This window comes from Aquarana catesbeiana, linkage group LG04 (assembly GCF_042186555.1).
Source record: "Aquarana catesbeiana isolate 2022-GZ linkage group LG04, ASM4218655v1, whole genome shotgun sequence".
In the NCBI taxonomy this organism is placed as follows: Eukaryota; Metazoa; Chordata; class Amphibia; order Anura; family Ranidae; genus Aquarana; species Aquarana catesbeiana.
This window is the reverse complement of record NC_133327.1, coordinates 135747251-135774684: the sequence shown is the minus strand read 5'-3', so window position 1 is coordinate 135774684 and position 27434 is coordinate 135747251. Positions and strand designations below refer to the sequence as shown.

General features: G+C 44.3%; 1 protein-coding gene across 1 annotated transcript in view; it reads right to left on the bottom strand.

The window, feature by feature from the left end:
• The window catches only part of GIGYF2 (GRB10 interacting GYF protein 2), a 285009-nt gene that overhangs the window by 91573 nt on the left and 166002 nt on the right, over nt 1-27434 (bottom strand). The window contains 1 exon segment of the mRNA XM_073625706.1: nt 1326-1543. Within this exon segment, the coding sequence (XP_073481807.1) occupies nt 1326-1543 (218 nt within the window).

The window sequence follows — 27434 nt, the reverse complement described above, 5'->3', positions numbered from 1 at the left end:
CAATTGTAAACTAGCCTTTAATGTGTGTTGAAGCCGAAGCATGTGTAAATTAGCCCTTAGGGCTTTAAAACATGGCTTTGGACACGCTTTGTTAAAGCTCTCTGAACAACAGTCAAAGCTCCTGTCACTAGATAAAATGGTTAGCTTAGGGCTCACTTACACTTGCTTCAGCTTCAACACACATTAATGGCTAATTTACACCTGCTTTTGCTTTGCTTCAAAAATGATATCCCATGTAGCTTTAGTGGTGCTTCAAAGCGTCTTTAAAGCCTCCATAGAAGTCTATGCAAAGTTCGCTTGAAGCCCCACCAAAGCCTCACAGAAGCCCTACCAAAGCACCAAGCAAAAGCAAGGTGTAAACAAGACTGCAAGCTAACCATTTTATTTAGTGACAGGGGCTTTGACTGGCATTCAGAGAGCTTTACCAAAGCCTGTCCGAAGCCTTGTTTTGAAGCAAGTTTAAACTAGCTGTTAATGCGCGTTGAAGCCGCAGCAAGTGTAAATGAGGCCTAAGAGGTAGTGTAGAAATTAGATGTGCAATTTATGTCCCTAGAATGCCTGATGGTGCTTTCTGCATGTTGGGCCTCTGTATGTGGCCAGGCTGTGTAAAAGTCTCACACCTGTGGTATTGCCATAATTGGGAGGAGTAGCAGAATGTATTTTGGGGTGTAATTTGTGGTATGCATATGCTGTGTGAGAGAAATGACTGTTGTGGGAAAAAAAAAAAATCTTAATTTTGCAAAGAATTGTGGGGAAAAAAAGATCACAACTTCAAAAAACTTGCCATGCCTCTTAAATACCTTGGACCGTCTACTTTTTTAAAAGGGGTAATTTGGGGGGTATTTGTACTGTTAGGGTCTCAAGAAATGAGATGTCAGGTGTGATCAATTTGCAATGATTGGCACCATAGCTTGTAGACTAACTTTCACAAAGACCAAATACATTTACACTAATTTGGGTTATTTTTACCAAAGATAATTGGCAGTATAAATTTTGCCCAAAATTTATGAAGAAAAAGGACTAATTTGCAAAATCGGTCTTTTTTCATTTATAGCGCAAAAAAAAAAAAAACCCAGGTGGTGATCAAATACCACCAAAAGAAAGCTCTATATGTGTGGAAAAAAGGACAAAAATTAAGGTGTTGCATGACTGAATAATTGTCATTCTAAATGTGAGAGCACCAAAAGCTGAAAATTGGTCTGGTTAGGAGTGGCCAAGTGGTTAAAGTCCCATATTCAATGAGGTAACCCCCTTTTTCTATACCATTTTAGGATGTTGCCACATATGGCAGAGTAATCTTCCTACCATTTTCAAACATACTACACCTTGGAAGGTAGGAATGCCCCCGAGGAGTCAAATGTGCCCGTCTCATCTTCAGCATCTTCCAGGCACCATTCTGGCAAGCTGTCCCTTTCATCTTCTGCACTTCCTGAGCCACTGCGCGTCCGTCGGTAACCGCGTTCATCATCTCGTTCTCGAAAGTCAAACTCAAACCGCCTACGCCGATCTGGATGTTCTCTCCAGCCAGGACCCCGAGCTCCATCTTTGTGAAAAACAAGCAAAAATACAACTGAATACAGTCAAAGGACTCCCCGTCTGCAGTTTGCAATAAGTGCAAAGACCTCCTTAAAATTACTGTTAGTGGAATGCTTAAAGTAAGCTTGCACTGTGCCTATACGGAAAATTGCAAGCTTGCTTGCTCCATAGGAGGCTGTACTCCCCACCCCCCCAAGCTCCCCCACTGTCAAATCTGCGTCAAAGCCTCCAAAAAATAACTGATAGTTCTGCATATGGAAGGGGGTGGGCTGTCACTTGAGGGTGATTAACAACCCCCTGCAATTTTTGATTTCAGAGAATGTCAACTTTTACAGATATTTCAGAGTTCTATGACAGAGGATTGGGGCAATGAGTTTAAAGTGATACTAAACATATCCTTATTCTCCAAGAATAAATCACACACACACACACACACACACACACACCACTTAACTGCCCTGTAATCTATTGATTATCTGCTTCCCGCCCTGTCCATTGTAAAATGATGGTCGGGCGGGAGCCGTTATCCTGGGAGTACGTCATAAAACGTCCTCCCAGGATTGGGTCATGCTCCGGCGTGATATGCCACCGGACACAGCGGATTGCCAGTACCATGTGATCATTGTGACCAATCACATGACAATTGTATACAATGAATGGCTCTGATTCATGCCATTCATTGTGCACTATTGTGTTGATCTCTGCGATTGGTCACAGTGATCACATGGTACAGACAGGCCCAATCAGAGCTAATCACAATAGTAAACACTGAATGAATAGTTTTCACTCAGAAAAAAAAGGTTGCTTATAAGAGTAAAACTCACTGTTATAAGCAGTGTGTTAAAAAAAAAAAAAACAAAAAAAAAAACCCTGATCACCTAGTACAGTGTTACTATGGTAACACGATCACTCTGGTTACTGTGAATAAAAAAAAAATCTCTACACTAGTTTAGCACACAGTAATTGGCAGAAGTACATTGGTTCATTTTACAACTTTAAAAAAATAAGTGTAACCATAGAGAGGGTACTGTTTTTGAAACATATAAACACATTTAAGCTGGCCATACAGGTGGCACCCATTCAATTTTATTTATTTTTTTTAAATCACAACGCAATCACATAATTTCTGTCAACATTGCCGTAGCTTCTTCTAGGGGGTCGACTGATTTTTTTTTTTTTAGGGCCGATACCGATTTTTAGGCTGCCTTTAAGGCCAATAGCTAATATCAGGTGCCGATATTCTGTAAATTTAAAGTTTTTATTTTTACATTGTCCTTTTACATTTCTTACTTTTTTTTTTAATCACTTTTATTGCTGTCACAAGGAATGTAAACATCCCTTGTGAAAGTACCGATAATCAGTCGACCCCTAGCTTCTTCTCATTTTAATTCTATTTCCATGACTTTTAACAGTGTCAATTTATTGTTGAGTTTTAACGCTATAAATCAACTGAATTTGGTGGTCGACTGAACTCAGAAGTGGTTTATTGCTTAGTTTCCAGCAATTACTTGCATTTGTATTTGCAATTCCAGTAGCTAAAAAGTGGTAAAAATACACTGAAAAGGAACATCTGTATGGCCAGTTTTATGCTCCAGTCACACCTACGCAGTTTGCTTTTGAGTGTTTCTGCAGTGCTTTTTGCAGGTTTTTGTATGTTTTTTTTTTTTTTTTTTTTAAGAAAATTAGTTGTTGGGCAGATTAAAAAACACAAATTGCGGCAAAAACGCAGTAAAAAAAGCGCAGAGGCACAAAAATGTGAACGTGTTCAATATGAACCCATGTTAAAAATAATGTCCTGTGTTTCTGCAAAAAAGCATAAAAAAAAAACAAAAAAAAAACGCATTGGTGTGAATGGAGCCTTATTCCATGAGAACTTATTACCTGCTCGGGTGTTACCCCCTTCCTGACCAGGCCATTTGTTTTGCAATACGGCACTGCGTTACTTTAACAGACAATTGTGTGGTCATGCGACTCTACACAAATAAATTTGATGTCCTTTTTTCATCAAGTAGAGCTCTCTTTTTTGCTTTTTTTTGATCACCTCCATGGTTTTTATTTTTTGCGCTAACCAAAAAAGACCGACAATTTTGACAAAAAAAATAAACCACACACAATATTTTTTACTTTCGGCTATAAAACATCCAATAATAAAAAAAAATATATATATAAAAAAAGAAAAAATATATAAATTTCTTCATCAATTTAGGCCAATATGTATTCTGCTACATATTTTTGGTAAAAAAAAAAAAAAATTCACAATATGCGTATAGGTGTCCCTGGTTCTCTCAAAAAGTTAGGAGGTATGGTTTTTTGGTAAGGTGAACTAACCCTTTAACCTTCGGCATTCATAAGTTACATAATAGGTGAGGTTGAAAAAAGACACAAGTCCATCAAGTCCAACCTATGTGTGTGATTATATGTCAGTATTACCTTGTATATCCCTGTATGTTGTGGTCATTCAGGTGCTTATCTAATAGTTATTTGAAACTATCAATGCTCCATGCTGAGACAACTGCCTGTGGAAGGGAATTCCACATCCTTGTCACTCTTACAGTAAAGAACCCTCTACGTAGTTTAAGGTTAAACCTCTTTTCTTCCAGTTTTAATGAGTGGCCATGTGTCTTGTTAAACTCCCTTCCACTAAAAAGTTTTATCCCTATTGTGGGGTCACCAGTACGGTATTTAGAAATTGAAATCATATCCCCTCTCAAGCGTCTCTTCTCCAGAGAGAATAAGCTCAATGCTTGCAACCTTTCCTCATAACTAATATCCGCCAGACCCTTTATTAGCTTAGTTGCCCTTCTTTGTACTCGCTCCATTTCCAGTACATCCTTTCCGAGGACTCTAGGTGCGGCCAGACCAGAGTCTTGTAGAGTGGAAGAATTATCGTTTTATCTCTGGAGTTGATCCCCTTTTTAATGCATGCCAATATTCCGTTTGCTTTGTTAGCAGCAGCTTGGCAATGTATACCATTGCTGAGCCTATCATCTACTAGGACCCCCAGGTCCTTTACCATCCTAGATTCCCCCAGAGGTTCTCCCCCCAGTGTATAGATTGCATTCATATTTTTCCACACAAATGCATTATTTTCTACATTAAACTTAATTTGCCATGTAGTTGCCCACCCCATTAATTTGTTCAGATCTTTTTGCAAGGTTTCCACATCCTGCAGAGAAGTTATTGCCCTGCTTAGCCTAGTATCCGCAAATACAGAGATAGAACTGTTTACCTCCAGGTCATTTAGGAACAAAATACATGGGATTGGTCCCAGCACAGAACCCTGGTGGACCCCACAACCCACCTCTGACCATTCCGAGTACTCCCCATTTATCACCACCCTCTGAACTCGCCCTTGTAGCCAGTTTTCAATCTATGTACTCACCCTATGGTCCATGCCAACGGACCTTATTTTGTACAGTAAACGTTTATTGGGAGGGGAACGGTCAAATGCTTTTGCAAAATCCAGATAAACCATGTCTACGGACCTTCCTTTATCTAGATGGCAACTCACCTCCTCATAGAAGGTTAATAGATTGGTTTGGCAAGAATAATTCTTCATGAATCCATGCTGATTACTGCTAATGATACCGTTCTGGTTACTAAAATCTTGTATATAGTCCCTTATCCCCTCCAAGAGCTTGCATACTATTGACTGTTAGGCTAACTGGTCTGTAATTCCCAGGGATGTATTTTGGGCCCTTTTTAAATATTGGTACTACATTGGCTTTTCTCCAATCACCTGGTACCATTCCAGTCAGTAGACTATCAGTAAAAATTAGGAACAATGGTCTGCCAATTACTCGACTGGGTTTCCTAAGTACCCTCGGATGCAAGCCATCTGGTCCCGGTGATTTATTAATGTTAAGTTTCTCACGTCTAATTTTAATTCTGTCCTCTGTTAACCATGGAGGTGATTCCTGTGATGTGTCATAAGGATAAACACTGCAGTTTTGGTTACTGAAGCCCCCCCCTCCCCCGATTCCCTCGTAAAGACTGAGGAGAAGAATAAATTCAATACCTTCGCCATCTCCCCATCCTTTTTAACCAGATGTCCTTCCTCATTCTTTATGGGGCCAATATGGTCTGTCCTCCCTTTTTTACTGTGTACATAAAGAATTTCTTGGGATTTTTTTGCTCTCCATCGCTATGCGTCTTTCGTGTTCTATCCTAGCTGCCCTAATTGCACCCTTATGTTTCTTGTTGCATTCTTTATAAAGTCTGAATGCTGATGATGATCCCTCAACCTTGTATTTTTTGAAGGAATTCTCCTTTGCTTTTATATGCATTTTTACATTGGAGTTAAGCCATCCAGGACTTTTGTTCGCTCTTTTAAATGTATTACCCAATTGGATGCATTGGCTAATGCCCTTATTTAATATGCTCTTAAAGCAAACCCAACTCTCCTCCGTGTTCTTTGTTCCTAAGATTTTATCCCAATTTATGCCGCCTAACAAGGTTCGTAGCTTAGGGAAGTTGGCTCTTTTGAAATTCAGTGTCTTTGTATTCCCTTTATGATTCCTATTTGTGTGATTTATACTGAAGCCAATTAACCTGTGATCGGCGTTTCCTAATTTTCCCTGTATTTCCACATCCGTGATCATGTTTGTATTGTTGGTAATCAGGAGATCCAGTAACGCTTTATTTCCAGTTGGTGCGTCTACCATCTGAACCATGAAATTGTCCTGCAATGCATTTAAGAACTGGCGAGCCTTAGACAAATGCGTGGTTCCCTCCACTGAGTCTATGTCTGGATAATTAAAATCCCCCATTATGATAACACTTCCCATCCTTGCTGCTAATCCAACTTGTGATAGGAGATCCGTCTCCCCCTCCTCCCTCAGGTTAGGTGGCCTATAGCATACTCCCAGTAAAATTTTCCACTTAACTTCATCCCTTTGAAGCTCTACCCATAAGGATTCCACCTCCTCCTTAGCTCCCTTAGTGATGTCATCTCTCACATTCACTGTACATTAGTCTTGATATATAGGCATACCCCCTCCCCCTTTTTACCCTCTCTATTCCTGCCCTTAAATGGTTGCCAGCCAATCATGAGAGCTGTTGAACCAGGTCTTTGAAATTCGCACAAAATTAAAAAACCCTCCTTGTATAACAGTATCTCTAGCTCACTCATCTTGTCCGCCAGGCTCCTGGCATTGGTGAACATGCCATGTAGTTTAGAGCGGTCACATACTATCCTCTTATTGGGTGTTCCGAGATAGCAACTAGGACTTGTTACTATACTTACCTTGGTTTTATGTGCTTTAGTCAACCTACCACTAATGCCCTCAATACTACCCTTGGGAATATGTTCTGTGGACTAGCTCTACCTCTAGGCCCTCCCCCCCGTCGCCTAGTTTAAAAAACCCTCTAACTTTTTGGCCATCTTTACTCCCAGCTGATCTGCACCCTCCTCATTTAGGTGCAGTCCGTCCCTTCTATAGTATAGTGTATTGATTGGTTTGTGCAAAAGTTAAAGTGTCTACAAACTATGGGATAGATTTATGGACTTTATTTTTTTATATTGTTTACTAGTAATGGCAGCAACCTTTATCGGGACTGCGACATTGCAGCGGACAAATCCGACACTAAGTGACACTTTTTGGGGGCAAGTGACATCAATACAGTGATCAGTGCTAAAAAAACAAAAAAAACAAAAAAAACAAAAAAAAAAAAACGGAGTTACTTACTGGTAACATCCTTTTCCAGGAGTCTTTCAGGACAGCACCATAGAGCAGTGTTTCTCAACTCCAGTCCTCAAGGCGCACCAACAGGTCATGTTTTCAGGATTTCCACTAATTTTGCACAGGTGATTTGATCAGTTTCACTGCCTTAGTAAATATCACAGCCCTTTCATTTGAGGGAAATCCTGAAAACATGACCTGTTGGTGCGCCTTGAGGACTGGAGTTGAGAAACACTGCCATAGAGAGACACTGGCTCTTAGGATCCCCACAGGGATCTGCTCCTGGTACCCCCTTGCCTGTTGATATAGGACACCACTGAGGAGTTGTCCGAACGGACCCACACGTGCTGTCCCAGGAGTTCTCTCTGAAAAGCTCTGAGTGCCAAGTCTATTGCTCTCAGTTCCCTCCAGTTTGAGGACTTCTTTCCTCCAAGTACCTTGCAACATCCTGGAATCTAGGTGTGCTCCCCAACCTGTGCCGCTCGCATCGGTCATGACCGTCCTGGAGACTGGAAGGACCCACTCCAGGCCCTGTGAAAGATTGAACCCCCTTCTCCACGACCAGAGGGACCTCTTGACCTGACTCAGCACAGATATTAGGGAGTCCAGGGACCCGACTGTGGTCCCAGACCCCCAGGATAAACAGTTGTAGAGGGCGAAAATGCAGCCCTGCCCACTGAACTGTCGGGAGCGTGGAAGTCAGCAAGCCCAAAGCTTTTCTTACTGAGACCTGATGGCTGCCCTGAAGCAACAACATTGCTTTGCTCACCTTCTGGATCTTCTTTATGGGAAGAAACACCTTTTGCTTTGTTGAATCCAACACATAGCCCAGGAAGGTGACCTTTTAGGATGGAACCAAACTGGATTTTTCCAGGTTCAAGAGCCACCCCAAGTTTTCTAGGATGTCTCTTGCTGCCTGAAGATCCTGAGACAACTACTCCGGGGAAGAGGCAAACAGTAGATTGTCCAAGTATGCAACTACCGAGATGCCTCTGAGCCGCAAGAAAGCCAGGATGCGGGGGGGGGGGGGTGTAGTCCAAAGGGAAGTGCTTTGAACTGTAAATTAAACGTTCCTTCCCTGGTTTTTACCGCCAGTCTGAGAAACCTCTGATAGCCTTCTGCGACTGGGATGTGCACATAAGCGTCTTTCAAGTCTATCGACGCCATAAAGCAATTCGTGGGAAGAAGCGCCTTCACTGAGCAGACAGAGTCCATCCGGAATCTCCTGTGAGAGAGGCTTCAGGTTCATGATAAGCCTGAACTTTCCCGAAGGTTTGCAGACCACAAAGATGTGGAAATAAAAACCTCTGTCTGTCTCCTCTGCTGGAACTCATACCACCACCTCTTGCTCCTCTAGCTCCTGTAGGGAGGATAGAAGAGCTGAATATTTTTCTGCGCATTTTGGCAGCCCAGTAATAAGGATTCTGTGCGAAGGAGGTTCTGAGAATTCCAGCCGGTAACCTCTTCTTATGATCCCTAACACAAACTGGTTGGAGGTGATCATCTCCCACTGTGGAAGGAAAGCCCCCAATCTTCCTCCCACCGTGGTTAACCCGACATTGGGTTTTCTTGGGCTGCTCAGGAGGGCGAAAAATGGCCCCTCCACGACCCTTGCCCTTCTACCCCCAAGCCTTTTTCTGCCGCTCAGCTTTTGGGGCTTCAAACTTTCTCTAAGGGCGGGCTCCCCAAATTTCTTTTCAACGGGAAAGGCCTTTTTCTTATCGGCCTATAACCCTGGTCCAAACAAAAGATCCCCTGTGAGTGGCGTCCCACAGAGTTTAACTTTAAACGCGCTGTCCCCTTGCCACGTCTTAAGCCACAAGGCCCTTCTAGCTGAATTAGTGAGGGCTGAGGACCTTGCGGACATGTGCACCGATTCAGCTGAAGCGTCCGCAATAAATGCTACCTCCTTATGTAGCATTGGGAAGGAAAACAAAATAGTTTCTTTTGGCGTCCCTGCTTCAATGTGTGCCTTAATTTGAGTAAGCCCATATATTTAATGTTGTGGGCCACCACTGTGATCGCCATGGCAGGCTTGAGGTTTCCCTGCGACGAATCCCAGAACTTCTTCAAAAGAGAGTCCATCCTTCTGTCCATGGGACTTGAAAGAACCCCCGTATCCTCGAAGGCCAGGTCCATATGCCTGGAAACCTGGGAAAAACAGCATCTAGTCTAGGAGATTTATTCCAGACTAGAGCCTCCTCTTCTGCAAAGGATAACCTTTGTTTCAAAGCCCTTGAAAAGAAAGGTTTCCTTTCAGGATCTTTCCATTCCTTCTTGACGGCTTCGACCAAGACATCATGGACCGAGAACTCCCTCCTTTTTTTGTTCCCCTAGACCTTTGAACATCTGGTCATGGAGCGATAACACCTTCTTTCCCTCTTGTATACCAAAAGTGGTGTGGATAGCTCCCAAGAGATCCTCCACTTCATCAAAGGAAGTTTATAGCGAGAGGTGCTTGTGGATTCCCCATCCACCTCCTCTGCATCTGACTCCCCTTGGGAGTCTGAAGCGGCGCTGTCTGGCTCCTCCTTAATTTCCTCTCTAGAGCCCCCTGGTCTCTCTCCACTGACAGAGGGAGTATCACTGGGATAGGTGCAACACTCTGCTGCACTGGTGAAGGATTACTCTGGGCTTGCGGCAACTGGAAGCTAGAAAAAAGTGCTTTAAAGGACTGAAAGGTGTTAGAAAGTGCCTTGACGGATGCTGCCAGATCCATACCCTGTTCTGCCGCCTGCTTCCTAATTAACCCCTCAATGCACTCTTTACAGAGTGCCTTGGTCCAGGATTCCCCCATGGTCACTACAAGAGGGACATTTTTTTCTTGGAACCATGAGGCGGCTTGTTTTTCTCTGTGGCTTTCTGAAAAAAGAAAGAGCAGCCATAAATGCCTAATCTCACCAGTGCAATTACAGAGGACCACCAGGAGTGCTCCCCCAGGACCAGCCACCACCAGGGTCCCAGACACACTCCCCTTCCCTCCTGATCAACAGGGAGGGGAAACACCCATGGAGTTATCGGGATTAGGTAATGGAACTCCACCCCAGGGTTCCACTTACCTTAGCATGGCTGGTGCTATTATCGACTGGAGCAGTTAGTGAGACCTCTGCCTCCGACATGTCCCGCTGAGGATGGTGGTCGATCGTGCCCCCGACAGCTGACTCTACAGCAAGAAGACAGGGCAGCACCAGCCGAACGCTCGGTCCGTTTTCTGTCCGGCATCCGGAACCGGAAGACGGAATTAAAACAGTGTTCCAGCTTTTTTTTTTTTTTTTAAAGTCAGCAGCTACAAACACTGTAGCTGCTGACTTTTAAAAAGGACACTTACCTGTCCAGGGAGCCCGCGATGTCGGCCACCCCCCCCCCAGGCCGATCCATCCATCGGATCGGGTGCAGCCCCCATTTTAACTAAGAGAAACCGGCAGTAGAGCCTTCAGGCTCCAACCCTGGTTTCCTACTGCAAGTTGCGCGGCGCTTTCTGAATGGCGCCGTCATCTTCTGGGGGAGACACACACAGGTCTCAGAAGGCAGGGGGCGAGCAGCAGAAAATGACGCCCTAGGCCACGGCGAGGCTGGGGCGGAAGTACATCATGTACTTCTTTAGAAAAAGAAAAAAGTAATCATTTGCCAAAAACGAGAGGTGGAGGGGTAGTCTTTCCTTTAAGACCTAGGGGGTACTTTCTCTAAAGGAAACCAGAGATCCATGTTTCTGCTTTGCAGAAACACAAGATCTCCGTTATCCCCTCTAGCAGAACAGCGGTCTGCCTTGTTTACATTGGCAGACCGCCGTTCGGCCTCTCTCCGAACAATCAATGTGTCCCCTGGACCTGCTAATTGTCTACAGCTGTGTCCAATCACAGTGGGAGCAGGTCTGCCATAGCGTACGCACCCCAGATCAGGAAGAAATTATGTACAGGTACGTTATTTTGCAATTAAGGGCCACCCTGCCGCAGTACATGTACGTGGGCGGTCCTTAACCACTTCCCGCCCGGCCTATAGCAAAATGACGGCTGGGCGGTAGTTCAGTTATTCTGACTGGGCGTCATATGATGTCCAGCAGGATAACTACCGGCGTGTGCCCTTGTGGGCGCACAGCGCGGCGATTGGTGGTGCGGCGTGTCAGTCCGTATCAGTGTCCATCAGTGAAGGAGAAAACTTACTTATTTACAAAATTTTAGAACAGAAACAAAGAAAAACTTTTTTTTTCTAAATTTGTTTATTTTTTTGCGCAACAAAACAAAAACAAAAAAACCCAGCAGTGATCAAATACCACCAAAAAAAGCTCTATTTGTGGGAACAAAATGATACAAAATTTGTTTGGGTACAGTGTAGCATGACTGCACAATTGTCATTCAAAGTGCGACAGCACTGAAAGATAAAAATTGGCTTGGGCAGGAAGGGGCAAAAGTGCCTGGTATTAAGTGGTTAACGCAAGTTTTATGGCACAGTGCTTGTGCTGTGTAATTTGGTCCCTTGTATCACCTGAAATACCTGGCTGATCCTGCCTGGTTCTGTCCTCCCGCCTGTAAACTGACCACGGCTTATCATGGCTGCTGAGCCTTGTCACTGGTCAGTTTACGTACCTCCGTCATCCTCTGTCCTCCACTCCCCACTCCCTGCCTGTAAGCTCCGACTGCTGCTATAATTTCTGAGTCTTCTTTCTACAATCCCCTCTGTTACATTAAATGTCCCCAGTGTATGTGTTTAAAAATAAGCCGCTGTATACCTTTTTTTACAGCGCAGCTCACGCCAATGGCCGCCTCTCTCCTCCTGTCTGATGTCAGCAGGGGATTCTCAGCCCCTCCCACTGTAGTGGTCAGATGGAGAGAGGCGGCTGGTCACGTGAGCGCCGCTATAAAATGATGTATAAAGCGACTTTTTAAAAACCACATACACTGTGGATATCATTTAATGTGACAGAGGGGATTGTAATCAGCATTCCCCAACCCCCCCAAAAAAATTACCTGAGCCAGATCTTGATCCAGCGTTGTGTCCGAGAACAGGGACTCTCTACGTTATTTCCCTCCTCACAGGACAGAGGCAGCAGCAGGGACAATTGGGTGTAGGGAAGTTGGGTAAGGTAGTACGACAAATGATTTTGAAGTTGGGGGTGGGTGGTGGTGACCTGAGGTCCACAAGATGCTGACAGCCTGTAGACTTTTGTGCAGAATGTAATTTAGGTATTAAAACCAATGACCATAAGGTACATAGATGACAGGTGGTGTGAAAAGTGTGAGGTCTTAGTTGACAATTGTGGCACCTTTGAACAGCAGCATTGTCAGTCTGGGGGGGGGGTTGTAAGATTTAATAGCAGATTTAAATATTACAAATTGAAGCCAAATTCCAGCCAATTCTTTATAAGCAGTTACAAGAAAACGTTTTTTTCCTTTTGGGATAAAGCTTTTATATAAATAAAAACCAATTATTGTAAGCAGCCCTGTCAGTGGTATGTCTCATCTCTGTGACTGATGCATTCTGCTGGAGAGCTTGTTCTGTTGTAAAACAGACTTACTGCCTGGATCACCAGGTGAAAATAGAAGAAAGCCTAATAAAATTAATGTAATCATTAAACTCAGGAAATGGTAAGATAGAATATAACATATGCTTGCTTTTGGCCTTCATACAACTTGAAGATGTATAGTGTATAGCCCCCAAAAAAGAAACATTGTATGTATATGTATGTATAAAAAAAAAAAAAAAAAAAATATATATATATATATATATATATATATATATATATATATATATATATATATATATATATATATTTGTCAGATTAGAGGTGACATGGCAATTTTACTCAGGTAGTGGTCCCAACCCCGTCATATGATGCCTGTTTGGCAGGCGTTTTTAAAACATAAAAGTGGTATAAAACCGAAAACTAAAAAGGCAATATACTGCAGTTTACTAGTCATTAGATGTGGTGGCTGCTTTAGCTTTCTTGTTTTTAGGTGTTTTCCCTCAGTTTTCACCTGGTGATCTGGCCAGTAACACTTTCTGTATTTAGAGTGCCTACACTATGGATGAAGGAGCAACAGGGACACTTTTGAACAGCAGATTGTCAGTCCGGGGGGAGGGTAATGTTAGATATACTAGCAGATTTTGATACACTAAACAAATTGAAGCCAAACTCTAGCTAACACTTTATAAGCAGTTACAGCTATGGGTACAACAAATGGGAATTTTGGTGCTGAAACGGAAACTGCACTTTGCTGGTGTCTTGCCGAGAAAGTTCCCCCGGCGGATAAGGACCCCCCTGTACTGCGCATTCGCTGCGCTTGCGCAGTACAAACGACTACGGAGCCGCCGAAAGTCTCCGAAGTTGAACAGCTGATCGTTAGCTCTACACGGCACCTGCGCACTGAGTCCAGGTTCAAGCCCCACTATCTAATTGGATATAGAGTTAGAATAAAACTATGCCGAGGAAAGCGAGGCCGTGCCCGAAGTGTGGGAAGCGAACGGAGCCCGCGTGGGGCCCTGTTACAGGCGCCGTGTACAGCTGACTCACAGGTGTTCAGCTTTGGATATTTTCGGCGTCTCGTACTGCGCAAGCGCTGCGCAGTACAGGGGAGTCCTTATCCGCCTGGGGGAACTTTCTCGGTAGAACACCGGAAATCGAAACTGACAGTTTTTAAAAAAATATTAATATTTACGTATAATTATATTATATTCGACTTTTTAATTAATATCATAAATTTAAATATGAATTTGTTAGCACCTTTAATGCAAGAAAAGCTCAAGAAAAATGCAATCTCTAACCATCTCTTGTATCATGTCCACAGATGCAGCCTCTCACCAGTTCATGTCAGATGCAGCCTCTCACCAGTGCATGTCAGATGCAGCCTCCCACCAGTGCATGTCAGATGCAGCCTCCCACCAGTGCATGTCAGATGCAGCCTCCCACCAGTGCATGTCAGATGCAGCCTCCCACCAGTGCATGTCAGATGCAGCCTCTTACCAGTGCCTGTGGATGCAGCCTCTTACCAGTGCCTGTGGATGCAGCTTGCCTGCGCATGTGCAATTATCAGCATTTTTTTTTTTCTTTCGGCAATATGCCGAAAAAACTGTTTTCAGACAAAATTTTGGAGCATCCCTAGTTACAGGAACAGTTTTGTTCCTTTGGGGAAAAAGGTTTTACATGAACATCATTCTAAGTACCCGTCAGTGTTAAATGGTTTGTCTCAACCCTCCAACTGCTACATCTGCAGGATAGTGTGTTCTGTTGAAAAACAGACTTACTGGCTAGATCACCAGGTGAAAAAGGAAAGCCCCAAAAAAAGGCTAATGCAGCCAGCACATCTAAGAATTGGTAAACTGCGATATAATAATAAATGTTTGCAAAAAAGCTCAGCTTCTCAAAACACGATTTGTAGGCATAGCATGAGGCTGAGTCCAATTTATCCTATGAAACCTTGACTCGTTTCCATACTATAGGATCCCCAGTAAGGGGAAAGGAAGGGTTAGAACTTGTCAGTTTTTACCCATTTGTATACCATTGAGAAGATTTCCCATCACTTTCAGTTCCATGGCTGAAGCAGGAAGTGGAAACCACAAGTTTTGGTCACCAAAACTGTCCCCATTAAAAGACTTTCCCTCTATTCCTGTTCTGGTGACAGCCCAACATTTGGGATTTTTTTTACTTTCATTCATAGTGATGGGGACACAGTGGGTACACTTCCCTATTGGGGACTCAGATAGGTTTTTATTGCCAACAGGTATGTTCAAACAATTCCCCACTATCCAAAACAAAAAAGCCTTTAGACCCCTTTCACACTGAGGCAGTTCTTAGGTGTTTTAGCGCTACAAATAGTGCCTGTAAAGCGCCTGAAAACTGCCTCCCATGCCACCCGAGTGTGAAAGCCGGAGCGCTTTCACACCGGGGCAGTGCGCTTGTGGGTCGTTAGAAAGAGTCCTGCAAGCAGCACCTTTGGGGCGGTTTGGGAGCGTGTTATACAGCGCTCCCAAACGCCCCTGCCCATTAATGGGCAGCACTTCCGAAGTGCCCCAACACTGGGTTTTTTAACGCCTTCTTTGGAGTTAAGAGCACCCCACTAACGTCCGAAAAGCGCAGATTAAACAGCGGTAAAGCACCGATAAAACAAGCGGCGCATTACCGCTAAAGCACAGGCGGTCCCAGTTATACTTAAACTACCATTTCCCATGCTATTTATGAGCATATCGGCAGATGAAAAAGTTAGATAGTATAGAGTTCCCGATCCATATGCTTCTTTACAAAATGTACATTCCACACAGTTTAGGTGGTCTTTGCATAGGTCCACTACTCCTGTCCGATCATCACCTCTGGTAGATCCTACAGCTGAATGTTACGTTGACTACAGTTTTCTCCATCTTCTACCCAGGGGTATAGCTGCTAGAGACGTTACTGGTGAGCAGCTCATGTCTTCTGTAATTTTTTTTAGGTGGGCTTCATGGTCTTAGGAAGTGTGGGCAAAGTATGAAAATTTGGATCTACCTGCATGACCTGTTGACAGGTCTACTCCATTTCTCCTCCGAGTGCCTGTTCCAGTCTGGCTGGACAAGTATCACAAATCAGCTTTTGGGGGCAATGAGATGATGAGATCACACAGGCCATGTTGAGCAAGGCCGCATAGAAGGTGGAGGAGACCGAGTCAATGGGCGAAACTAGAGCACATAGCTCAAGAGATGGGACTGGGAAGTCTTAGGCCCTTGTCTTGGCCAAGTATAGAGTTTAATAGATATATGGAGTGCCCAGAGTGCAGAGGCGGAACTCTGGTCTTGAGGCTAGAGGTTGGCAAGCGCTATGTTGGAGGGACTACCTAGAGTTGCAGCTGGTTTAGTGAAAAATTGCTAGACATCCTGAGTACGTTTTTCAGGAGGAGTTTTGGAAAGGAATTATAATTCTGGCACACCATTAGGGATAAAACAGAACTCTAGCTAAACAAAAACAACTTGAAAGCTCTAAAACAGAGCAGTGTACTATGTCTAAACCCAGACTTGTGCATTTCTTTGGCAAGTTTTAATATAGTTATATGCAGATCAATATTATATCAACATGACACCCTGCCTAAAAGAAAAATAATTTTAAGCCAATTTGCCTGTGAGCTGAAGAAATATGTAACCGAGTTGCACATAGGTACTTACAATTTTTTAAACTAGAATTTGGTTGCTACGGGTAGAAATATAAAATAAATACATTTAAAAAAAAAAAAAAAAAAGACGGAACATTTTTAGTCCTAAATATTTTGGCCCAAGAAACAAGAAACCTGTAGTGGGAGGACCTGATGGGCCCCACCCACAACGCTGCTCTCCGCACAGGCTATACACATATTATACTTATCCGCTCTTTTGCAGTAGGTTTGCACAGAGCAGCCCAGATCTTCCTCTTCTTGGGTCCCACGCCCTCCTGTTGAGTGCCCCCACAGCAAGCAGCTTGCTTTGGGGACACCAGAGCTGAGCTGCAGATCCAGGTGTCCGTTCAGACATGGAGCAGCGGTTCGGACCCCTCCCCCTCATTCCTGATTGGCTGGCTGACAACAGCAGGAGCCAATGGCGTCGCTGCTGTATCTCAGCCAATCACGAGGGAGAGTCCCGAGATGGGGCTGCTGCACACAGGTTTTTTTTTTTAATACTAAAGCGGAGTTCCACCCAAAAGTGGAACTTCCGCTTTAAGTACCCCTCGCCACCGACATGCCACAATTGGCATGTGATTTTTAGAGGGGGGTGTTTGGGGGTGGGTATCTGGTTTTGAAAGGTACTTCCTGTCCCACTTCCTCCTTCCGTCTTCTGGCCGCGTAGGAGATTCCTCCTCTCCCACTAGGCGACCCCTCCCTACATGCAATCTCTTAGGACATGTCACAGGTCCCAGAAGATTGCCTGGCCACTGAGAGCGCAGAGCGACTCGTGCAGCTGTGAAGCCGCAAGCTGTCACAGCCGGGCACCCACACTTAGCCGGCGCCGCGGAGAGACAGGGGAGAGGAGTGAGGCATTGGGCGGCCGCATTGCTGGAGTGTCTGTCTATTATAAGTCAGTAGCTACACTTTTTGTAGCTGCTGACTTAATAAACTTAACCAGTGGAACTCCTCCAGCCTGAGCTTGTTTGACTGTGCTTCTCTTATGGATCACAGGAGTGCAATTCGTTTTGCACTCCTGTGACCCGGTTTCAGGAGAGAGCGGGCTGAAGTCCGCTCTCTACTGACGTCACAGGAATCAGTCCAGGCACCATGTCATCATGACAATAACGTCTGGATCCGCCAGGTGCCTGGACTGATGCCAGTCTCTGCCTCTCAGCGAGCCGCTCAGAGCCTGAGACGGCCGCTCCCCGGCCCTCCACAGCTTAGCGATCCAGTGAGCGTGGGGAAGGGGGCAGAGCAACTGATAGGCAGCAGCTCTCTGCTCGGGGAGCTGTGAGAACAGAGCCATCGGCGGTGTTCGATCGCTCAGTTCTCATTGCAGAGGCACCCGGGGACAGAAGCAGCATCGGTCCAATGCTGCAACCACCTAGGCAAGTATAATGGAGGGGGGGGGGAATACATCTCTCAAGATAAAGAAACCTTCTGCCTTTTCAACTGCTTTAGGATGTACATTTATATTTGTTTATTTTCAACTATTAGAATGGTACCTGAGAGGCAATCATATCAGCTGTATAGCTATTTTTAATGCTTAGTCACTTCCCTTCTGTTTGTTGTATTTCCCCCTTTCTATTCCTTCCCTATAGCTGCTTTTTGGCTGCATGCCTACCCCGCCCACCATATCATCCTTGATCTCTTTTCCCTTTCCAATCGGCTGTGGCCAGCCAATCTGACAGCTCATATATTCCTGATTTCCCTGCCAGCTTGATAAAGGAGGCAGGGCCTTGGAAACACGCTGCGGCCCGCCCATCTGTCATTCTCTATCACCTTTCACGATCTCCTGTTGGCAGGAGTGAGAGGAGACAAGCCGCTGATTGTCTTCCACGAGTGGGTCCTCCCTTATGCCTTGCAGCTGCTGCCAGTTCACCCAGACCAGAGAGAAGTTTTTGTGCATGCCACCCTGTATACAGGTTTCTTCATGTTAGTGAATATTTAATAAAATGTTGCTGTTACATTTTGACAGTTATCTGGCACCCTGTTTCATTCTTTTGTGCATGCTTCATGAGGATATCCCCATATCTTGTCGAGGAGCTTCCGGTACTATCATGTTCCTATGAGACTTACCCCGGCTGATCACTCAAACAGCATTGTGCTAATCATGGACTAAACAGACTTGATTGCATTGCCTCTCCACTGTTATTTATGTGCACAGTTTTTCTTGTTTAATTGGTTTACATAGATATGGTGACAGAGCCTGCAGGGCCAGCTTGATTTAAAGTGCAGCTAAAAGGCAAAACTTTTTTTAATATTGGATGGAGTGATGGAAGGTTATAACCCTCACCTCAGTTTTTTTGCTGTGTCCCATTGGGGAGATTTCCCTTCACTTCCTGTCCCACTGCTAAAGCTGGAAGGGAGAGGAAATCTCAGTGTGTCACCAGGGGCACTAGAACTACTCTCCCTATTGGAAGATTTCTCCTCTATTGATGTTCTGATGTCCACCCAAAATTGGGGATTTTCCTTACGATGAGCATGGTAAATAGGACAACAATGTGCGCACAGACACATGGGGTCATCTGAAACTAACAGCAAAACCCTCTGTATACAGGATACTGACTGTTTTATGAAAGGATAGGTTCTCCTTATACCCATAATTAGGGAGTAACATGCTCCTGCATCAGTGTTGGCAATCGGCCCTTAATTTACGGGCTGCCCGTAAAAAGATGGCTGCAGGCTGATCATGCAACTGTGCATGCGCCGGACGGCGCATACGCCGTAACGTAATGGCTTCACCTGATGCCATTTTTAAATGAAAGGCAGTGGCATTCGTCCGCTGCGGCGCCTAGCCAGTCACCACAGCAGAGGAAGAGCTGAGGACAGTGGCTCATTGTGAGGGGATAATAAAAATAGGGCAGAGAAGGACATTTCTGGGGGGTGAAGCGGTGAAGGGGACAGAGGAGGACACTGATCTGCCTGTGGAGAAGTGAAAGGGGCTCATGAGGCGGACACTGATGTGCCTGTGGACTGGAGAGGTGAAAGGGGCACAGGAGGATACTGATGTGGAGAGGTGAAAGGGGCACAGGAGGATACTGATGTGGAGAGGTGAAAGGGGCACAGGCTGACAACACTGATGCGGAGAGGTAATATGAAGGAGGACAGAGGAGGAAACTACTGTGAGGGGGCAAGAAGGACACTACTATGTCCACGCAGCCTCTGACCATCTCCTGTATCATGTCTGCAGCCTCCAACCATCTCTTGTATCATGTCCGCAGCCTCTGTCCACCTCCTGTATCCTGTCTGCAGCCTTTAACCATCTCTTGTATCATGTCCACAGTCTCTGACCAGGTTTTATCATGTTTGCAGTCTTTAAGGGGGAGTCTGGAAAGGAGTCAAGTGTGGGAACACCGCTGGGATGGGGGTCACAGGAGGAGTTAGATATGTGTGGACTGTGGAGAGGGGACTATAGGATAAAACCAGAGTCGCCAAGCTGGAGCTATCTGACTGAGCCCTGCAAGGTGCACCTGAGAGGTCAGTGACTGCGACGCCAGGCCAGTCGGGGGGGGGGGGGGTTGCTTATGTAAGGGGGGGAGTGAAAACAATAATTAAGAGCACTGATGTAACTCAGTCAGGCAGAGAATAAGGTAACAGTCTAGGAGACCACTTATACTAGAATTCATGACCCCTTGGCGTACTCCTCGCTTTTCAAGCAGCCCTACGAGATTTTCTCCTTATCCGCACTTTCACTAAGAAAATTAATCTACTACATCAGAGTCAGACGATCTTTGAACAGGGGGAGCGAAATGGTCGCCTACTGGCTTGGTTGTCCCGGGAGCATTACTCTCCTGTGTCCATCTCCCGTATTCAATCTCCCACAGGGGAAATTTTAATGGACATTTTAATGGACCCAAAACAGAATAATGCCCGGTTTGTTTCATACAATCATGAGCTGAACACGGAGGAGGAAATGCACATGTATCTGGGCTCTGTTGATTTGCCTCAAGGATTTGGCTAGAAATAAGTTAGATAGTCCCCTTACCCTTAAGATACATTTGGTGGTCTCGTTTTGTAAGCGGGGAAAAATCCAGACGGGTTCCCGGCGGAATTCTTTAACCACTTCCTGACCAGTGGCTGCGGGTTTTACTGCAGCAGAATGGCATGGGTGGGCGAAACGACGTAGCTGTGCGTCGGGCGCGCCCCCTAGGTGGCCGCGACGATTGGATTTGTTTCAGAACCGATCAGTCTCCAGGCCGAGGATTTCTGGCCTGGACCTGCTGATCGGTCCTGACGAATGAAATGCTTCCCCTGTCTAAGTGTAAACACAGACAGGGGAAATGATGTCATCTCCCTCTCTGGAATTCTTTTCCGTTCCAGAGAGAGGAAGGACGACATCCACTTGTGAGTTGCACCAACACTACACTGACACAGTACACATAGACACACATTTTACACCCCGATCGCCCCCCCGTTAACCCCTTCACTCCCTGTCACTGTCACCCAGTGCAGTGTTCATATTTTTCTTTGATCACTGTACTTGTGTCATTTGTCACGTTAGGGCAGTTAGTGGTAGGTCCAAGTAGCTGTAGGGTACCCCCCTAAACCCCCCTAATAAAAGTTTAACCTCTTGATCACCTCGTCACAGTGATCACCGTATTAGTGTCACGGGTGATGCCGGTTTATTTTTTTTATAGCGTCAGGGCACCCGCCATATATTACCTAATAAAAGATTTAACCCCCTGATCACCCGGCGGGTGATATCAGTTTTAGCGTCAGTAAGGGTCTGCGTCGCCCCAGGCAGCGTCAGATTAGGGCCAGTAGCGCTAGCACCCACGCACCATACACCTCGCTTGGTAGTATAGTGTCTGAACGGATCAATATCTTTGATCTGATCAGAACTATAATAGCGTCCTCAATAGTTTAGCATTAGCGGGATCAGCCCAGATACCCTCTAGTACCTGCGCTTAGCCCCTCCGCCCAGCCCACCCAAGAGCAGTATCAATCGATCACTATCATTTTTAAAACACTAAACACATAACTACAGCATTCGCAGAGTCAGGCCTGATCCCTGCGAAAGCTAACAGTTTTGTACCAGTAAATTTAGAGGCCAAGAAGTCCAATCAAAGGTACACTAGTGAAGAGGCCTACACATTTCTGAGCATGACAGATGAGAGTGAAGAGGAAGTCACACATCTGTCAGATTCAGGCTCAAAATATGAACCTGTAGATAGCAGTGGCACCCTGACGGACAGCTATAAGGACGGAGTAGTGGTCCCTGCTAAGGTCAGGCGTACCCGAACCCGGTTCTTCTGTTGAGGTGCATGAACCGCAGGGCTCTCATATGGAGCAGAGAGCCAGTACTAGTGCCGCTCATCCTTCTGGTGAACTGGCAAGCACCAGTGGCCTAGCACATCCTGGTTGTACATCCAACACTGCAGTAACACCTGGTGACGTGGCGATTCCCATAAGTGCAGTTCAAGCTGGTGAGGTGGCTAGCACAACTAGTGTCCCGCAGCCACCAAGAAGACAAAGACGATCGAGCCCATCCTGTTGCATTTGCCAATCCGAATTGGGAGCCCACCACTTCTGCAGCACCCATACTTCTCCCATTTACTGGCAAACCCAGAATTCTGGTGGAAACAGTTGATTTTACGTCACTTGATTTTTATTCGCCGTTTTTCACGGCAGATCTCTATAGATCTAGTGTGGACCAAAGCAATTTGAATGCTGGTCAATTCATCGCCGCTAATCCCCAGTTGACCCTTGCCAGAGATTGGAGACCTATTACGATCTCCAAATTTTTAGACCTTCCTGAGCCTATCCCTCCTCATGGGCATAACTAAAAAAAAGTGAGTTGCTGTCATATTGGTCCACTGACCAAATTCGCTATATACCCATGTTCTCGGCTTGCATGACCAGGTCACGATACGAGCAGATTTTGCGGTTCATGCATTTCAATGATAATGAACAGTCGTCCTCGCGGTGACCCTGAATATGATCCGCTCTACAAAATTCGCCCCCTCGTAAACCACTTCAACCAGCAGTTTGCAGCCTTGTTTACTCCCGACCAAGTTGTCTGCGTTAATGAGTCCCCAATTACGTTTTCCGGCCACTTGTCATTCAAACAGTATCTTCCCAGCAAGCATGCCAGATATAGGGTCAAGATGTATAAGCTCTGTGACAGGGAAACAGGCTATACATATAGTTTTATGGTTTACGAGGGAAGAGATAGTTACGTAGAGCCGGAGAATTGCACAGACTACATAGGGAGTGCTGGTAAAATTGTGTGAGACTTGGTGTCACCCTTATTCGGAAAGGGGTATCACTTGTATGTGTACATTACACAAGCGTGCCACTTTTTAATCACTTGTTTGATCATTGAATTGGCGCATGTGGCACCGTGCGATCTAATCGCCGGGGCTTATCCCAGCGGCTTGTAGATTCCCATCTTAGGCTGGGGGAGAGAGCCTGCTTGAGATGTAATAATTTGCTTGCTGTGAAGTGGAGGAATAAGAATGTTTTCACTCTGTCCTCCCTTCACGCAGACACGACAGTCCAAATTCAAACGGCGACTTGTTTTGTGGAAAAACCCCTCTGTGTCCACGAATATAACCAAAATATGGGGTGGACCAGTTGTTGGTATAAAAAAGCGTCTGTATAGTTATTCCAATTGGCTCTGCTGAATGCTTATGTGCTGTCCTGACGAACCTGGTCTTTGCATTGGTGAACGTTTCGAACGATACCACACACTAGTAGAGTATTAGCGTAGAGCATTGCACAGTTCTAGGGCACATTTACAGAGTCTCAAAAGACAAGATGGCCCTCACATTTTGAGAGACCCTAATTTGGAACGTTTACAGTTTATAGAAAACTGCAAAAATGAAAAAAAAAAAAAAAAAAAAAACACACAAAAAAAAAAAAAATAAAAAAATAGTTGTCGTTTTATTTTTTTTCCCTCTCTATTGTTCTCTCTCAATTGTTCTATATCTATTCTCTCTCTATTGTTACTGTATTTTAGAACTGTAATGTTTTATTTTTACTATGTTTTATTGTATTTGCTTTGCAGGTATGGTATGTATTACTGTTATACTGTAATGTTACTTTGTTTTATTGTTCACCATCATTTGCTTAGCAGGTACGCCATTCAGCTGCAGCACGGGTTTATTCTGACAGCAACAGCGTTTTCTCCAACAATACGTAAAGCCATGACTCCAGCACTGTAGGAGGTGATTTCACCACTACAGTTAAAAAAAACAAAACAAAAAAGAGCATATATGCCTAAGCATGGGGGCAGGAGCGATTTGCTACTAACATTAGGGGCAGATTGTCCCTATGCTTCGGCATATATTTTTTTAGTCACAGATTGCGTTAAAAAAATCAAGTTGTTTTATTGAGTTAATGTTTTATCGTTACCATTGTTTGCTTTTCAAGTACGCCATTCAGCTGCAGCACTGATTTATTTATCTTGACAGCAACAGAGTTTGCTCTCGCGATACGAAAATCAGCGACTCAATCTTTTTTTCGTTCAGCCCACAGGCTGCATGAAAAAAACAACATTACAATATATGCCCAACAACGTACTGGTATATTGCTGGACTTTGAGTGGTTATACCAGAATGATGCCTGCAGGTTTAGGTATCATCTTGGTATCGGATATAAACAACGCCATTGGGAAATTGGGAAAGCATTTTATCACACCGATCTTGGTGTGGTCAGATGCTTTGAGGGCAGAGGAGAGAGCTAGGGTCAAATACACCCCATTTTTTTTTTTTTTTGAAAAAAATGAGTACCTGTCACTACCTATTGCTATCGTAGGGGATATTGTACATTCCCTGAGATAACAAAAATGCTAAAAGAATAAAATAAAATTAAAGGAACAGTTTAAAAATAAAATAGCAAAATAAATAATAAAAAAAATGAATAAAAAGAAGCACCCCTGTCCCCGTGTTCATACGCAAAGGCGAACGCAAGCGTCGGTCTAGTGTCATATGTAAACAGCAACTGCACCATGCATGTGAGGTATCACTGCAAAGGTCAGATCAAGGACAGTAATTTTAGCAGTAGACCTCCTCTAAGTCTAAAGTGGTAACCTGTAAAGGATTTTAAAGGCTTTTAAAAATGTATGTAGTTTGTCGCTGCTGCATGTTTGTGCGCAATTTTAAAGCATGTCGTGTTTGGTATCCATGTACTCGGCATAAGATCATCTTTTATTTCATCAAACATTTGTGCAATATAGTGTGTTTTAGTGCATTAAAATGAAAAAAAAAGTGTTATTTTTCCCCATAAAATTGCGTTGGAAAAATCCCTGCGCAAATACTGTGTAAAAAAAAAATTGCATTACCCACCATTTTAATCTGTAGGGCCTTTGCTTTTAAAAAAAAAAATATATATATATATATATATATATATATATATATATATAAAGTTTGGAGGTTCAAAGTACTTTTCTATCAAAAAAAAAAATGTTGTCATGTAAACAAAAAGTGTCAGAAGGGCTTTGTCTTCAAGTGGTTAGAATGTTGTGCATAAAATGCCAGGACAGTTCACCCCCCCCCCCCCCCCCCCAAATGACCCCTTTTTGGAAAGTAGACAACCCAAAGCTATTTGCTGATAGGCATGTTGAGTCCATGGAATATTTTATATTTTGCCACAAGTTTCGGGAAAATTAAACTTTTTTTTTACTACTTTTTACACAAAGTTGTCACTAAATGATATATCTAAGAGGCATGGTGAGTATTTTGCAGCTCTCATTTGTTTTTGAAAAAGAAAGAAAATAATAATTTTTTTTTTTTTTTCAATTTTTAAAACTTTGTGACAAAAAGCGAGATCTACAAAATACTCAACATGCCCCTCAGCAAATAGCTTGGGGTGTCTACTTTCCAAAATAGGGTCATTTGGGGGGTTTTGTGCTATCTGGGCATTTCATGGCCTCCAAAACAGTGACAATTTTATTCTTTCCCCTTTTTCTCTTTCTTTGATACCCGCCCATGTTTTGATTTATTTCCTGACATACATGTTTATAATTTATGCTTTTTGTCAACATCTTTTTACTAGACCATGCCTGCCTGTGTGCACTTTGAGGCCATTGGCTGCGATTTGCTGTGGCCGTGTCGTTCTGCTACGTCCCGGAGCCGTGACGCGCACTGGTAGTGGCCTCTCCCCCTTGATCTGACGTGGGGGGGTTGGGCTTCCTCCACTGCGCATCAACGTCATGCCTCCGTGCCAGATATCTGGCATCCTCGTGGCGCGCTCCTACCCGGCATGCCTGCTTTCCATCTCCATCGCTCGAGGGGCTTGACATGACGCATCTGGGTTGTACCGGCGGTCTCCCCACAGCGCCTCCCTTGCCCCCCCCCCCCCCCCCCTGCTTGCTGGTGCATGACGTTGGGGGATCTTGAACGGTGATACTCCCTGCCTTGGCCTCCCCTTGATTTTGGGCTTCACAATTTGCCTTTTCTCATCTTCCCTTTCCTGGTTGAGACTCACCTTTGGCGTCCTTGCCTCATTCACCCTTTTAGCAGGTAAATTTCCTTGTTCACCTTTCTACACTGCCTTTTCTTTCCCTTTCCTGGTTCACAAACAAACACTTTTGTCATATATCACCTTTGTTTCACTTTGTTTTTCACAGGCCCTCCCTTACAATTGGGGCAGCCTGTTCCAGCTGCATCCTTCTCTCCTGTTCACCACCATCACCCCCACTTGTGACCAACCTGGGGCGTTGCTTAGGGCTGGTTGAGTGTCGCCAGAAAGGGCCCCCTCGGTATTACTGGCCCACCTGGCTTTCTTGGCGGTGTCGCCATTGCGCATACATGTATGTAAGTTGGTGGGTCAGATGTATATATTTGATGAGACATGTTTTACATTTGCCCACCTTTTCTTTTGAACTTTTTATATGCATAGGTGACCCTTGAGGTCTTGCTCCTGAAGAGTGACATAAAGGTCCCAAAATGCGTAGAGCTTACAACTACCTAAAGGTGTACCTAATCAATAACCATGTATGGACGTTCCAACCCATTCGTACTCTCTTGATTCTCTTTGTTTATACTTTGTAAACATTGGTATCTCTATACATTATATGTTACGTCCCCATTGAGAACGTCCGATTGCTGACAAAACGCGTCTGGGTACGCACGTAGTGACGCTACCACGTGACCAGAGGAGGAAGACGGGCTCTGCTTGATGTTTGTTATGCCGGCCGGTGGCTTTTATATACTAAAACGCGAATTCACCTTTTAATTGTAAGTGCATTACTTTATCTATTAAAGTGGTTCTTGGATGTATTACACTATGGTCAATTTATCTCCTTTTTGGGTCATACACTGAGGAAACGGATCTCCTGGCTGCAGTGGGCGAATAATTTTACTTCTTATCACCATCCAACCGATTCCTATCACCATCCAACTGATTCCTAGTGGGGATTCCTAGTCCAACTGATTCCTAGTGGGGTTTTGAGCCAAATGCGTTTTAAAGCTTGCAATTTGGTAAGCATACTCTACAGCTACGGTGGTGGGGATATCAACCTTTTGTTTTATGTGCATATCAGGGTGTTGGTACAACTAAAGGTCCATATATGATATACAGATATACTACACTATGGCCAGTTTTTCTTGTTTTTCTCCCCTTCTGGTGTATATGAACTGAGGGAACAGTGACTTGAGCCTGGACAGAGCGGAAGTATTTTCTACACTTAAAGGCCCTGGCTGGGTTTAAGCCATCCGCCTACACTGCTTGCTGTTTGGTAAGGGCAACTTACTACTATGGTGTTTGAGCTCTTCAGTTGGACTGCTACTAGCTTTGTGTACATTGAGATGTTTTGGTGATCCGGAGTGCCTTTGCTTGAGAAAAAATTTGGACTTTTAATTTATTTAAATTTTTCAGCGCAGTTTAAAATTTATTTTGGACTTTTTGTGTTGTTGCACTGTTTACTGCTGCTTTTTTGATTTATGTATTTTTTCCAGCGCGGCATTTTTATTTTTACTTTACATTATATGTTATATGCTATTGTGCTTTTTCATATATTACTTACTTGTAAACTAGTCCATGTTGGACCGCTTATTGTGATATAATATTAAAGTGGTGTTCCAGCCAAAATTATACTTTTTAAATAAAAATACCCCTATAATACACAAGCTTAATGTATTCTAGTAAAGTTAGCCTGTAAACTAAGGTCTGTTTT